Here is a 15,340-nt window from a genome sequence, read left to right on the forward strand (position 1 = left end):
CAAGACGGGGCTTCAAATGTTGAGCAAAATGCACATGTACTTATGAAATACAATTAAAGGAGAACCGAAGGCAAATTTTTTTTATCTTCAAAATTCTATTTCTCTCATTTTATTAAAATATAGGAATGCATTTTTGATAGCCATTTTGTCACTGCTATCACAAGTTATGAGTGTTTGAAATACGGACTGATATATTACATAGCATACATCAAAGCAACGGCCGTAAACGAGATTCGTTGAGACCTGTGTGAGACATCGTAGGACGGAAGTAAAATGTACAGCGGAAATCAAAGTGACCAACATCTGCCAACATTCCCTGTGTCCGAAATTGCTCACTCGTTCACTCCTCCCTATGTAGAGAATTACTATATAGAGGACTATATAGTGAGCTCATTGGTAAAATTAAAAAATGCTTTCGGACACTAGTCTGTCGTGCTGGTATTTACGTCATTACTGTCGCACAAAAGTTTTTCCTTTACTGGATTTACTAGTTTACTGAGCTAGCGCGCTCGGGCAAGCTGGGAGCTAGCGCGCGCCGGCCGCAGGCAGGCTAGCGCGCGCTAGCTCCCAGCTTGCCCGAGCGCGCTAGCTCAGTAAACTAGTAAATCCAGTAAAGGAAAAACTTGAGACTGAAAGGTTTTAACAGTCATCCAAATGACTGAACGTAAACATTGCTACAGTAACATACTAGCTACTGTTGTTGACATTAGCTAGTGCTAACAGCTAGCTGCTAGTACACTGCTACAACTACACCGACCCTAATAATACAGTTCTTGGTCATTGCCTGGTAACAGCAAATTTATAACGGGCCATGTCTCAGCAGACTAAGAAGTTATTTCAATGACATTTAATAACATTTTGTTTATCCTGAGGACTGAAAGTAAATGGAAATGTGAACAAACCTTAGCTGTAATAAGATGGCGACCACCGGCTCCAGGGACGACCCGCTGATGTAGGCATGTTACCCAGCCTGACACAAAATATTTGTCGGCATCCAAACTCTTATACGCTTTCAGATCAATACCTGTGTATGGCGATGGGTTTTTAATGACATAGGTATACAGATCATGTGGGCCGAAGTCAGGTAAAGACGAGGGCTTCGTGTACTTCCGTACGTCAGTGAACAATCCTGGTGGAAGCAGGTAAACGTCGTTCTCTAAGCCTGCTAACCTCAATTTTTGCAAATACCTCTCCCTCTGCTCGCCCTGTAAATGCCCTACGTCGCTGGATAGTGAAGGTGTTTTCTGCATCTCGCTCCTTTTTCTTTTATGTTTTTCGTTTGTCGCCTTCCTCGCATTCAAACCGATTCGAGCCGTGCCGTCCAAAATGGCAGCATCACATGACTTGGTCACGTGGGTGAAATACCTCAATAGGGAGCGATTTCGGACACGGGTTGTCAAAAGATGTGCGCGCCCTCTTTTGAATGCTGATGTAATCAAGCCGGAAGTTTTGTTTGTTTTGATGGCAATCAGGAAAGTTTAAAAAGTAGGCACCTATCGTCATTTAAACTTGTTTTTGTGCAATATTTCGTTTGGAAAACAGCTGTCAAAACAGTGGCATTGACACCTTGCTGACACTTCGAAGTCTCGCACAAGCCTCGTGAAGATCGCGCGGATAAGCGACGCCTGCCGTGGACCAAACGAGCTAAATTCAACATGGCTAAAAACCGAATAGGCCGATAAGTATAATGTTTAATTGCAATTAGGTGCCAATACAAGTCACGATATAAGGTTACTAAAACTGAAAATGTAATTGAATAACACGTTAATTAAGAAATAAAGCAAGTTTAAAAATGACTTCAGTTCCCCTTTAATCTCATCTGCATGTACTACATACAGGTGACAACTGAAAGGAAAGCCCATCATCTCATCTCATCTCATCATCTGTAGCCGCTTTATCCTGTTCTACAGGGTCGCAGGCAAGCTGGAGCCTATCCCAGCTGACTACGGGCGAAAGGCGGGGTACACCCTGGACAAGTCGCCAGGTCATCACAGGGCTGACACATAGACACAGACAACCATTCACACTCACATTCACACCTACGGTCAATTTAGAGTCACCAGAACATGCAAACTCCGCACAGAAAGGCCCTCGCCGGCCACGGGGCTCGAACCCAGACCTTCTTACTGTGAGGCGACAGCACTAACCACTACACCACCGTGCCGCCAAAGCCCATCATAAAATATATTATTAAAGTGTTGGTTGACTACAAGCCATCCAAAACAGCTTCCGGAACATGACTGCAGGGGATGAACACCATTCTTCCCAGTGATATTCTCTCACGTGTTGTTTTAATGATAGTCATGAAAACACTCTCGAATATGTCACACAAAAACCTCCCATGTGCGTATTAACGTCATCAGTAGAACAGGTGGTCAGTGTATGTTGAGCGTTTCGAAAACAGAGGTGATATTTTGGCACTGTGCCCAGGATTACTGAAGACCAGCCAAGTACATTTCCTCCCATAAAGTAAAACCATTTCATGTATTAATACACTGGGAGATATTAACATGCTCGGTTTCTTATTGTTTCTGGCTGTGCATCAAGACTGGAATCCCATGAAACTCCCCACAAAAAAACAAACAAACCCACAAGTCAGGGAAAATGGACAATTTTTACTTTCACGTACACCGGAGCAGGTGTATGGAGTCACAGGAATAACATAAAAAAAAAATCTGCAAAAGAATAAGAAAATAAATTATTTTCTTTATTGCTTTTTCGTTTGCTTGAGTGCCCAAGTTGTCAATAAACTGGTTTTGGGCGGGCCTTCCTGCCCAGCCTGAGTACTCAGTTCCTGCACACGAGTCCTGCTTTGCGCAGTGTGAATGTGGTTGTGGTTTGAATCGAGGAGGGAAAGGAAGGATTTGCTTCGTCTGGCCATTATCTAGTCTTATTCCTTTACAGTTGTACTCTTTTTCATGGCACTCCTATGACAGTGTTCCATTTCCTCCACATTATTTTTCGGTGTAAAATGACTTGAAAATGACTCATTATTTGTTTCAACGGCTGCGTAGTGTAGCAAGGTAAAGTCACTAGGTCAGAACTCGAAAGTTGCTGGTTTGATCCTCAGCTCAGGTGAGCATTTACAACCCCGATTCCAAAAAAGTTGGAACAAAGTACAAATGGTAAATAAAAATGGAATGCAACAATTTACAAATCTCAAAAACTGATATTGTATTCACAATAGAACATAGACAACATATCAAATGTCGAAAGTGAGACATTTTGAAATTTCATGCCAAATATTGGCTCATTTGAAATTTCATGACAGCAACACATCTCAAAAAAGTTGGGACAGGGGCAATAAGAGGCTGGAAAAGTTAAAGGTACAAAAAAGGAACAGCTGGAGGACCAAACTGCAACTCATTAGGTCAATTGGCAATAGGTCATTAACATGACTGGGTATAAAAAGAGCATCTTGGAGTGGCAGCGGCTCTCAGAAGTAAAGATGGGAAGAGGATCACCAATCCCCTTAATTCTGCGCCGACAAATAGTGGAGCAATATCAGAAAGGAGTTCGACAGTGTAAAATTGCAAAGAGTTTGAACATATCATAATCTACAGTGCATAATATCATCAAAAGATTCAGAGAATCTGGAAGAATCTCTGTGCGTAAGGGTCAAGGCCGGAAAACCATACTGGGTGCCCATGATCTTCGGGCCCTTAGACGGCACTGCATTACATACAGGCATGCTTCTGTATTGGAAATCACAAAATGGGCTCAGCAATCTTTCCAGAGAACATTATCTGTGAACACAATTCACCGTGCCATCCGCCGTTCCCAGCTAAAACTCTATAGTTCAAAGAAGAAGCCGTATCGAAACATGATCCAGAAGCGCAGACGTCTTCTCTGGGCCAAGGCTCATTTAAAATGGACTGTGGCAAAGTGGAAAACTGTTCTGTGGTCAGACGAATCAAAATTTGAAGTTCTTTATGGAAATCAGGGACGCCGTGTCATTCGGACTAAAGAGGAGAAGGACGACCCAAGTTGTTATCAGTGCTCAGTTCAGAAGCCTGCATCTCTGATGGTATGGGGTTGCATTAGTGCGTGTGGCATGGGCAGCTTACACATCTGGAAAGACACCATCAATGCTGAAAGGTATATCCAGGTTCTAGAGCAACATATGCTCCCATCCAGACGACGTCTCTTTCAGGGAAGACCTTGCATTTTCCAACATGACAATGCCAAACCACATACTGCATCAATTACAGCATCATGGCTGCGTAGAAGAAGGGTCCGGGTACTGAACTGGCCAGCTTGCAGTCCAGATCTTTCACCCATAGAAAACATTTGGCGCATCATAAAACGGAAGATACGACAAAAAAAGACCTAAGACAGTTGAGCAGCTAGAATCCTACATTAGACAAGAATGGGTTAACATTCCTATCCCTAAACTTGAGCAACTTGTCTCCTCAGTCCCCAGACGTTTACAGACTGTTGTAAAGAGAAAAGGGGATGTCTCACAGTGGTAAACATGGCCTTGTCCGAAATTTTTTGAGATGTGTTGTTGTCATGAAATTTAAAATCACCTAATTTTTCTCTTTAAATGATACATTTTCTCAGTTTAAACATTTGATATGTCATCTATGTTCTATTCTGAATAAAATATGGAATTTTGAAACTTCCACATCATTGCATTCCGTTTTTATTTACAATTTGTACTTTGTACCAACTTTTTTGGAATTGGGGTTGTAATAAAAATTTCGCTTTTATTCCTGGACTCTAACTGTGTAAAAGCAACTCAGTTCATTCATTTACAACTAACGTACACATCGAAATCAGGTAAATTTAATGTTTTTTTTTTTAAATGTAATTTCATAACAGAGACTAATTTCAGGATAGGAGCAATTCCAGCGTTATGGATGTGACATTTGGACTCAAAATGGCAACAACTGACCTAGTTAATTTTTATTCCTTTCCAGTATTTTAAAATTTGTTGTATATTTTTAAGACCTCTCATATTGGAGAAGTCATGGGAAAAAAAGAATTCCCATAGTACATTTAGAACTCTAGAAAATGCCAAAAAAGACATGCGTTATGGATGTGACGGAAAAAATACCCCATTTCCAGGGTGACTACACATATTCATCAAACTCTGTGAAATTGCAAACATAATATCCAAATGCAGGCATGCATTTAATAAAGGAGTCTTAGCTGAAAATAAAAAAAGCCTTTGTTTAAAATATTTTCTATTTCAAGCAGAATCTAGGAAGAAAAAATCAGCGTTATGGATGTGACATAATTCCGTTATGGATGTGACGCGTCTGAAATAGACATGGCATATGTTTAGAAAATCAGCAATTTAACCACCATAACCCTTTGAAAAACTCTCTAAATATCAGCTAAAACTATCAAAGTTCTTAAATAATATTTAGGATGGCTATTGTTTTGCTGTTTTGTGGATTTTAGCATACATTTCTGTGGCTTGTGGCAATAATATAGAATTGTACATGATCAAAGTTGATTTTAGCTTGGGTTTTACATTATAAGAAAGACTGACAGTGACCTATTAGGTTGGTTACAAATTGGTTCAACTTATTCACATCTGTAAAATACAGGCCTAGGTGAGATCTCTGGGAGTGGTTTTGATGTATTACATGTTGCTTTATTTTTGCATGGTGAGGTTGACATTTACATGGAATTGCCCATTTACTGGCTGTAGTGATGAAATTTGTGTCCCCAGTCGAGCGTCCTGAATCAAAAACTTTGCAATATATATATATATATATATATATATATATATATATATATATATATATATGAAAATTAACTGTCAAATTGACTACTCAGACTAGGTAGGAAAGCCCACCCACAGCCAGTTGATCGACAGCTTGGACATTCAAGCAAATGAAAAAGCAATAGGGAACAGCAAAAGCAATAAAGAAAAGCATTTATTTTCTTATTCTTTTATTTTTGTATTCACTTCCTTATTATTATTATTTTTTTAAATGGGTGGTCAGATATGACGCAAAAAAAAAAAGCCACCTGGCTTTTACTTTAATTTGTCACTTGCGACTGTTGTACAGGATGTATAGCACTATATAGTATAATGTTGTATAGTATAGTGTGTAAAACAGACCTAATGTCATCAAAGATCTTGAAATAAAGATTACTGATTTCGGATCAGACACTTTCACTTGAGTGAGCTATACACGAAGGCCCACTGAAAGGGGTTATTCATGGCCTCATGAATGCCAGCATATGTACAAAGGAAAGCTGATCCTAATCGCTGCTCCTTGAAGCATATAGTCCCCAGTTCTGTCTCTGCACATTTAGAAGATCAGAGGACTGCTCTTTCAATGTTTCTTTAATGCTGCTGATAGGCAGTGTTCGAAAGGAAGCAGAAGGCTGTAGACAGGAAGGGAAGCACACAGACAGCTTTCCTGCGCCCACATGGCATGAGGACTTCATTCGCCCAAACAATCTCTGTCGCACATTAACGAAAATCAAAGCAAACTCAAATACGACTTCATTTCAGGACTATGGGATTGACTGCTTAAAATTTACACATTGCACTTGAAGTCCCTGGACACATGATGAATTTATTTTGGCTGAGAATGCAGCTACCTTATAACACAGGGTTGCCAGATTGGAAGGCGATTCCTCCCTCAGTGCTCGGATCTCTGCAGCTGGCACAAGGGCGAATACATCCTGGACTGAGGTGGCAGTGTCGGCCCAAAACTGGTCCCAGAAAGCATCATCTGTGGCTTCCACTGGCTGAAAGCAAAAGACATAAGTCAATGCAGTGTTCTGTGTGGTCCATTTGAGTACATAATAAACGCTCCTTGTCATTCGAGATGGTTTTTTGACAACACACAGACTATCAGGAAAACACATGAAGTACATCTTGCATGTCACGAGTGGACAAGCAAGAACACCGTCCTGGGCTTGGTGAGGGGTAAGGAGAGTGTAGCAGTCCATGGACATGCATCCATCCATCCATCCGTCACCTGTAGCCGCTTATCCTGTTCTACAGGGTCGCAGGCAAGCTGGAGCCTATCCCAGCTGACTATGGGTAAAAGGCGGGGTACACCCTGGACAAGTCACCAGGAACCATCATTCACACTCACGGTCAATTTAAAGCCACCAATTAACCTAACCTGCATGTCTTTGGATTGTAGGGGAAACCGGAGCACCCGGTGAGAACATGCAAACTCCACACAGAAAGGCCCTCGCCAGCTGCTGGGCTCGAACCCAGAGCCTTCTTGCTCTGAGGCGACGGCGCTAACCACTAAACCACCGTGCCACCCTCCACGGACATGCAGACTATCTGAAAAACGTCATATTAATTATGATACAACTATGAGGATCCAGGCCTACACAAGTCATATAAGAGCTTATAGCAGTATGTATAGACCATGTCGAATATCACATTAGAATGAGGTATAGTTCAAGTATTGACAGATGTTTAGATTTCATAGGTTGTGTGTGCCTTTCGGGAGGAATTCCTTCTTTAATTGTTTGTCCAAAGCTCAGGAAATATTTACTGTGAGCCTGTCTGCTTCAGTCGAAGCGAAAGTCGAAGAAATTATTTAATACTCAGGAAAGCTATTGTTTGTGTCCCTTTTCTTATTGAAATCATTAGAATACACCCACAGAAAACAGGTGTGATGACGGGCATTAAATGACAAAAACAGCAGAACTCAACAACTGTGTGGGAAAAGATACTGAAATAATAATAATAGCAAGCAAGCACAACTTTATTCATCACACACTTGTGAAATTTCCTCTGCATTTAACCCATCTGAAGCAGTGAACATACATAAGAGCAATGAGCACACACACATACCCAGAGCAGTGGGCAGCCATGCTAACAGCACCTGGGGAGCAGTTGGGAGTTATGTGCCTCGCTCAAGGGCACCTCAACCCAAGGCCGTCCCATATTAACCTAACCGCATGTCTTTGGATTGTGGGGGAAACCGGAACACCCGGAGGAAACCCACGCAAATACGGGGAAAACATGCAAACTCCACACAGAAAGGCCCTCGCCGGCTGCTGGGTTCGAACCCAGAACCTTCATGCCGTGAGGCGACCGTGCTAATCAGTACACCACCGTGCCACCCAATAATAATAATAATAATAATAATAGGCGGCACGGTGGTGTAGTGGTTAGCGCTGCCGCCTCACAGCAAGAAAGTTGTGCTTGCTTGTTCGAGCCCCATGGCTGACGAAGGCCTTTCTGTGCTGAGTTTGCACGTTCTCCCCGTGGGTTTCCTCCGGGTGCTCCGGTTTCCCCCACAGTCCAAAGACATGCAGGTTAGGTTAACTGGTGACTCTAAATTGAGCGTAGGTGTGAATGTGAGTGTGAATGGTTGTCTGTGTCTATGTGTCAGCCCTATGATGACCTGGCGACTTGTCCAGGGTGTACCCCACCTTTTGCCCGTAGTCAGCTGGGATAGGCTCCAGCTTGCCTGCGACCCTGTAGAACAGGATAAAGCGGCTACAGATCATTAGATGAGATGAGATGAGATGAGATGAGATATGAGACGAGACGAGACAACTAAAAGCCAAAGTAAAATACAGTCTAGGAAAATGCTTAACACTGCCCATGATTTCACAATGTTTTGTAATTTTGATTAACACTGTCCAGATTTAGACAGGTTATAAATTAAAAAAAAAATCAGTAAAAGTAAGGACTTTTCTTCCCCTGTATAGACGAAGCAGGTACACACATGAGCCTGGTGAGACTAAATAAAGCCTGGTGAGTTCTCTAGATAAACAAGTCGCGCGTGAACTTAAAATCTCGCGTGATCACAGGACTCAAAGTAACTGGATATTTATTTGACTCGAGTGTAATTGTTGTTATTGACGACTGACGTGGCTGATATTTCTGTTTGACACAAATAATAGTGCTTTAAAAGAGACATATGGCTACACGATCAATTGAAAAAATTTAAAAAAAAAAAGTCTAGAAGAAGAAGAAAAAACAAATAATGAAAAAAAATAAACAAAAGAGCGTCATTAGATGTAAACAATGAGGCGAAGAGAAATCGTTGTTGTTGTTGTTGTTTTTCCTTCCTGTAACGGATTCAATTCAGCTTTGGGGAAATAACATCGACAGCCAGCTGGCAGGTGCAACACGAAAAGAAATCTAAACACGAAAGCGTGTTTAAATAAATAAGCCTGTGTGTCATTAAGATTAAAACGGTCCATCAGGCCTGGAGGATTGGACTGGAGTCATGTGCGCATCCGTGATGTTGCAGAGATCATCTCCAGCCTGATTCAGCGCTCCATCTGCTAATCTCTCCGCACTCCCACACATTTATCACACACACCACCAACCTGCGTTTTCGTGGTCAGCTGGATTACCGCTTTGCGAAATTTCAGCTTTGAATCCGTATTTCCCATTTTGCTTGATTGCTCTGTAATATAATTTCTCTCTAATATAAGACAGAAGACAGCGCCACTGCTGCGGACAGTGTATAATATATTCTCTCTCTCTCTCTCTCCTCCTCCTGCGCTTGTGTCATCCGCGGAGATCAGGCACAAACTTCCGGCTTCCAGGCACGCGAGACTGTTGCTAGGTTCAATCCCAAACAGCTCGCTATTGCGCACTGCGTGAGTGCACTACAGTATGTACACCGACATAGTGCACTTGTGTTTAGGATTCGGGCTATTTTTAAGTAACATACTTTCGTTATTTTGCATCAGCAAATAAATAAATACCCCGTTTCAGCCATAATAATGACGTGGTGTAGTGGTTAGCACTGTCACCTCACCGCAAGAAGGTCCTGGGTTCGAGCCCAGTGGCCGGCAAGGGCCTTTCTGTGTGAAGTTTCCCCTACAGTCCAAAGACATGCAGGTTAGGTTAATTGGTGGCTTTAAATTAACCGTGAGTGTGAATGGTGGTTTGTCTCTGTGTCAGCCCTGTGATGACCTGGCGACTTGTCCAGGGTGTACCCCGCCTCTCACTCATAGTCGGCTGGGATGGGCTCCAGCTTGCCTGCTACCCTGTAGGACAGGATAAGCGGCTACAGATAATGGATGGATGGATAGATAGTTAAGAGCGGCAGCACGGTGGTGTAGTGGTTAGCACTGTCACTTCACAGCAAGAAGGTCCTGGGTTCGAGCCCAGTGGCCGGCAAGGGCCTTTCTGTGTGGAGTTTGCATGGTGTCTGTGTGGGTTTACCCTACAGTCCAAAGACATGCAGGTTAGGTTAATTGGTGGCTTTAAATCGACTGTGAGTGTGAATGGTGGTTTGTCTCTGTGTCAGCCCTGTGATGACCTGGCGACTTGTCCAGGGTGTACCCCACCTCTCACTCATAGTCGGCTGGGATGGGCTCCAGCTTGCCTGCGACCCTGTAGGACAGGATAAGTGGCTACAGATAATGGATGGATGGATGGATGGATGGATAGTTAAGAGCGGCAGTACGGTGGTGTAGTGGTTAGCACTGTCACCTCACAGCAAGAAGGTCCTGGGTTCGAGCCCAGTGGCCGGCAAGGGCCTTTCTGTGTGGAGTTTGCATGGTGTCTGTGTGGGTTTCCCCTACAGTCCAAAGACATGCAGGTTAGGTTAATTGGTGGCTTTAAATTGACCGTGAGTGTAAATGGTGGTTTGTCTCTGTGTCAGCCCTGCGATGACCTGGCGACTTGTCTAGGGTGTACCCCGCCTCTCACTCATAGTCAGCTGGGATAGACTCCAGCTTGCCTGCGACCCTGTAGGACAGGATAAGTGGCTACAGACAATAGATAGATAGATAGATAGATAGATAGATAGATAAGAGCGGCAGCACGGTGGTGTAGTGGTTAGCACTGTCACCTCACAGCAAGAAGTTCCTGAGTTTGAGCCCAGTAGCTGATGGGGGGGGGCTTTCTGTGTGGGGTTCCCCCTACAGTCCAAAGACATGCACGTTAGGTTAATTGGTGGCTTTAAATTGACCGTGAGTGTGAATGGTGGTTTGTCTCTGTGTCAGCCCTGTGATGACCTAGCGACTTGTCCAGGGTGGACCCTGTCTCTCACTCATAGTCAGCTGGGATGGGCTCCAGCATGCCTGAGACCCTGTAGGACAGGATAAGCGGCTACAGATAATGGATGGATGGATAGATAGTTAAGAGCGGCAGCACGGTGGTGTGGTGGTTAGCACTGTCACCTCACAGCAAGAAGGTCCTGGGTTTGAGCCCAGTAGCTGATGGGGGGGGCCCTTTCTGTGTGGGTTTCCTCCGAGTGCTCCAGTTTCCCCTACAGTCCAAAGACATGCAGGTTAGGTTAACTGGTGGCTTTAAATCAACCGTGAGTGTGAATGGTGGTTTGTCTCTGTGTCAGTCCTGCGATAACCTGGCGACTTGTCCAGGGTGTACCCTGCCTCTCACCCATAGTCGGCTGCGATGGGCTCCAGCATGTCTGCGACCCTGTAGGACAGGATAAGCAGCTACAGATAATGGATGGATGGATGGATAGATAGTTAAGAGCAGCAGCACGGTGGTGTGGTGGTTGGCACTGTCACCTCACAGCAAGAAGGTCGTGGGTTCAAGCCCAGTGGCCGGCAAGGGCCTTTCTGTGTGGAGTTCCTCCGGGTGCGCCGGTTTCCCTTACAGTCCAAAGACATGCAGGTTAGGTTAATTGGTGGCTTTAAATTGACCGTGAGTGTGAATGGTGGTTTGTCTTTGTGTCAGCCCTGCGATAACCTGGCGACTTGTCCAGGGTGTACCCTGCCTCTCACCCATAGTCGGCTGGGATAGGTTCCAGCTTGCCTGCGACCCTGTAGGACAGGATAAGCAGCTACAGATGATGGATGGATGGATGGATGGATAGTTAAGAGCGGCAGCACAGTGGTGTTGTGGTTAGCACTGTCACCTCACAACAAGAAGGTCCTGCGTTTAAGACCAGTAGCTGATGGGGGGGGCTTTCTGTGTGGGTTTCCCCTACAGTCCAAAGACATGCAGGTTAGGTTAATTGGTGGCTTTAAATTGACCGTGAGTGTGAATGGTGGTTTGTCTCTGTGCCAGCCCTGCGATGACCTGGCGACTTTTCCAGGGTGGACCCTGCCTCTCACTCATAGTCAGCTGGGATGGGCTCCAGGTTGCCTGCGACCCTGTAGGACAGGATAAGCGGCTACAGATAATGGATGGATGGATGACGTGTCACACTGGAACTGTTTTGTTTTAGATCTTTAAAACATATGTAAATGCTTGCTCTTAACTATCCATTCATCCTCTGTAGCCGCGTATCCTGTCCTACAGGGTCACAGGCAAGCTGGAGCCCATCCCAGCTGACTATGAGCGAGAGGCAGGGTACATCCTGGACAAGTCTCCAGGTTATCGCAGGGCTTACACAGAGACAAACCACCATTCATGGTCAATTTAAAGCCATCAATTAACCTAACCTGCACGTCCTTGGACTGTAGGGGAAACCAGAGCACCTGGAGGAAACCCACACAGAAAGGCCCCCCCGTCGGATACTGGGCTCGAACCCAGGACCTTCTTGCTGTGAGGTGACAATACTAACCACTACACCACCGTGCTGCCACTCTTAACTATCTATCTATCCATCCATCATCTGTAGCCACTTATCCTGTCCTACAGGGTCGCAGGCAAGCTGGAGCCTATCCCAGCCGACTATGGGCGAGAGGCGGGGTACACCCTGGACAAGTCGCCAGGTCATCGCAGGCTCTTAATTATTAAAAGACAATTTTAGGACTTCAGTAGATCTCTGACTCTAAGCTAAGATTGCTTATCAGTCAAAAGCCTCACTGCAGACAGTTTATCTGTCAAACTTTCTCTCTCTCTCTCATGTAGTATATCTTGTTTTGTATGGCGTGATGTGTATATATATATATATATATATATATATATATATATATATATATATATATAGTGGGGCAAAAAAGTATTTAGTCAGTCACCAATTGTGCAAGTTCTCCAACTTAAAAAGATGAGAGAGGCCTGTAATTTTCATCATAGGTATACCTCAAATATGAGAGACAAAATGAGAGTGAAAAAAAATCCAGAAAATCACATTGTCTGATTTTTAAAGAATTTATTTGCAAATTATGGTGGAAAATAAGTATTTGGTCAATAACAAAAGTTCATCTCAATACTTTGTTATATACCCTTTGTTGGCAGTGACAGAGGTCAAATGTTTTCTGTAAGTCTTCACAAGGTTTTCACACACTGTTCCTGGTATTTTGGCCCATTCCTCCATGCAGATCTCCTCTAGAGCAGTGATGTTTTGGGGCTGTCGCTGGGCAACACGGACTTTCAACTCCCTCCAAAGATTTTCTATGGGGTTGAGATCTGGAGACTGGCTAGGCCACTCCAGGACCTTGAAATGCTTCTTATGAAGCCACTCCTTCATTGCCCGGGCGGTGTGTTTGGGATCATTGTCATGCTGAAAGACCCAGCCACGTTTCATCTTCAATGCCCTTGCTGATGGAAGGAGGTTTTCACTCAAAATCTCACGATACATGGCCCCATTCATTCTTTCCTTTACACGGATCAGTCGTCCTGGTCCCTTTGCAGAAAAACAGCCCCAAAGCATGATGTTTCCACCCCCATGCTTCACAGTAGGTATGGTGTTCGTTGGATGCAACTCAGCATTCTTTCTCCTCCAAACACGACAAGTTGAGTTTTGACCAAAAAGTTCTATTTTGGTTTCATCTGACCATATGACATTCTCCCAATCCTCTTCTGGATCATCCAAATGCTCTCTAGCAAACTTCAGACGGGCCTGGACATGTACTGGCTTAAGCAGGGGGACACGTCTGGCACTGCAGGATTTGAGTCCCTGGTGGCGTAGTGTGTTACTGATGGTAGCCTTTGTTACTTTGGTCCCAGCTCTCTGCAGGTCATTCACTAGGTCCCCCCGTGTGGTTCTGGGATTTTTGCTCACCGTTCTTATGATCATTTTGACCCCACGGGGTGAGATCTTGCGTGGAGCCCCAGATCGAGGGAGATTATCAGTGGTCTTGTATGTCTTCCATTTTCTAATAATTGCTCCCACAGTTGATTTCTTCACACCAAACTGCTTACCTATTGCAGATTCAGTCTTCCCAGCCTGGTGCAGGTCTACAATTTTGTTTCTGGTGTCCTTTGAAAGCTCTTTGGTCTTGGCCATAGTGGAGTTTGGAGTGTGACTGTTTGAGGTTGTGGACAGGTGTCTTTTATACTGATAACGAGTTCAAACAGGTGCCATTAATACAGGTAACGAGTGGAGGACAGAGGAGCCTCTTAAAGAAGAAGTTACAGGTCTGTGAGAGCCAGAAATCTTGCTTGTTTGTAGGTGACTAAATACTTATTTTACAGAGGAATTTACCAATTAATTCATTAAAAATCCTACATTGTGATTTCCTGGATTCTTTCCCCCCATTCTGTCACTCATAGTTGAAGTGTACCTATGATGAAAATTACAGGCCTCTCTCATCTTTTTAAGTGGGAGAACTTGCACAATTGGTGGCTGACTAAATACTTTTTTGCCCCACTATATATATATATATATATATATATATATATATATATATATATATATATATATATATATATATATATATATATATATATATATAAAACAGGTTTACTTTGGGGCAGCACGGTGGTGTAGTGGTTAGCACTGTCGCCTCACAGCAAGAAGGTCCGGGTTCGAGCCCCGTGGCCAGCGAGGGCCTTTCTGTGCGGAGTTTGCATGTTCTCCCTGTGTCTGCGTGGGTTTCCTCCGGGTGCTCCGTTTTCCCCCACACTCCAAAGACATGCAGGTTAGGTTAACTGGTGACTCTAAATTGACCGTAGGCGTGAATGTGAGTGTGAATGGTTGTCTGTGTGTATGTGTCAGCCCTGTGATGACCTGGCAACTTATCCAGGGTGTACCCCACCTTTCGCCCGTAGTCAGCTGGGATAGGCTCCAGCTTGCCTGCGACCCTGTAGAACAGGATAAAGCGGCTAGAGATCATGAGATGAGATGAGGCTTTCTTTGATATTTTGCTCATGGTGCTACATCTTTATGGTGGTGTAGTGGTTAAAACTATCGCCTCACAGTAAGAAGGTTCTGGGTTCGAGCCCAGTGGCCGGCGAGGGGGGGGCCTTTCTGTGTGGAGTTTGCATGTTCTCCCCGTGTCTGCATGGGTTTCCTCCGGGTGCTCCGGTTTCCCCCACAGTCCAAAGGCATGCAGGTTAGGCTAATTGGTGGCTCTAAATTGACCGTAGGTGTGAATGTGAGTGTGAATGGTTGTTTGTCTCTGTGTGTCAGTCCTGGGATGACCTGGTGACTTGTCCAGGGTGTACCCCGCCTCTCGCCCATAGTCAGCTGGGATAGGCTCCAGCTTGCCTGCGACCCTGTAGAACAGGATAAGTTGTTAACAGGACGCTGTTGCTGCTGTTGTTTTTCTTCCTTGGGCCCTTTATAATTAT

At 44.2% G+C, this 15,340-nt stretch overlaps 1 protein-coding gene across 2 annotated transcripts in view; it reads right to left on the bottom strand.

The window, feature by feature from the left end:
* The window catches only part of hid1a (HID1 domain containing a), a 67,067-nt gene extending 57,623 nt beyond the window's left edge, over positions 1 to 9,444 (bottom strand). For both annotated transcript variants that reach the window (XM_060901386.1, XM_060901385.1), the window contains exons 1-2: positions 9,283 to 9,444; positions 6,568 to 6,717 (exon numbers count right to left, since the gene is read on the bottom strand). In XM_060901386.1, coding sequence (XP_060757369.1) covers positions 6,568 to 6,717; positions 9,283 to 9,348 — 216 coding nt within the window. In that variant the 5' untranslated portion in view covers positions 9,349 to 9,444. The remainder of the gene's footprint in view (positions 1 to 6,567; positions 6,718 to 9,282) is intronic.
* Between the last annotated feature and the right edge of the window lie 5,896 nt (positions 9,445 to 15,340).

This window comes from Neoarius graeffei, chromosome 20 (assembly GCF_027579695.1).
Source record: "Neoarius graeffei isolate fNeoGra1 chromosome 20, fNeoGra1.pri, whole genome shotgun sequence".
NCBI classification, from domain to species: domain Eukaryota; kingdom Metazoa; phylum Chordata; class Actinopteri; order Siluriformes; family Ariidae; genus Neoarius; species Neoarius graeffei.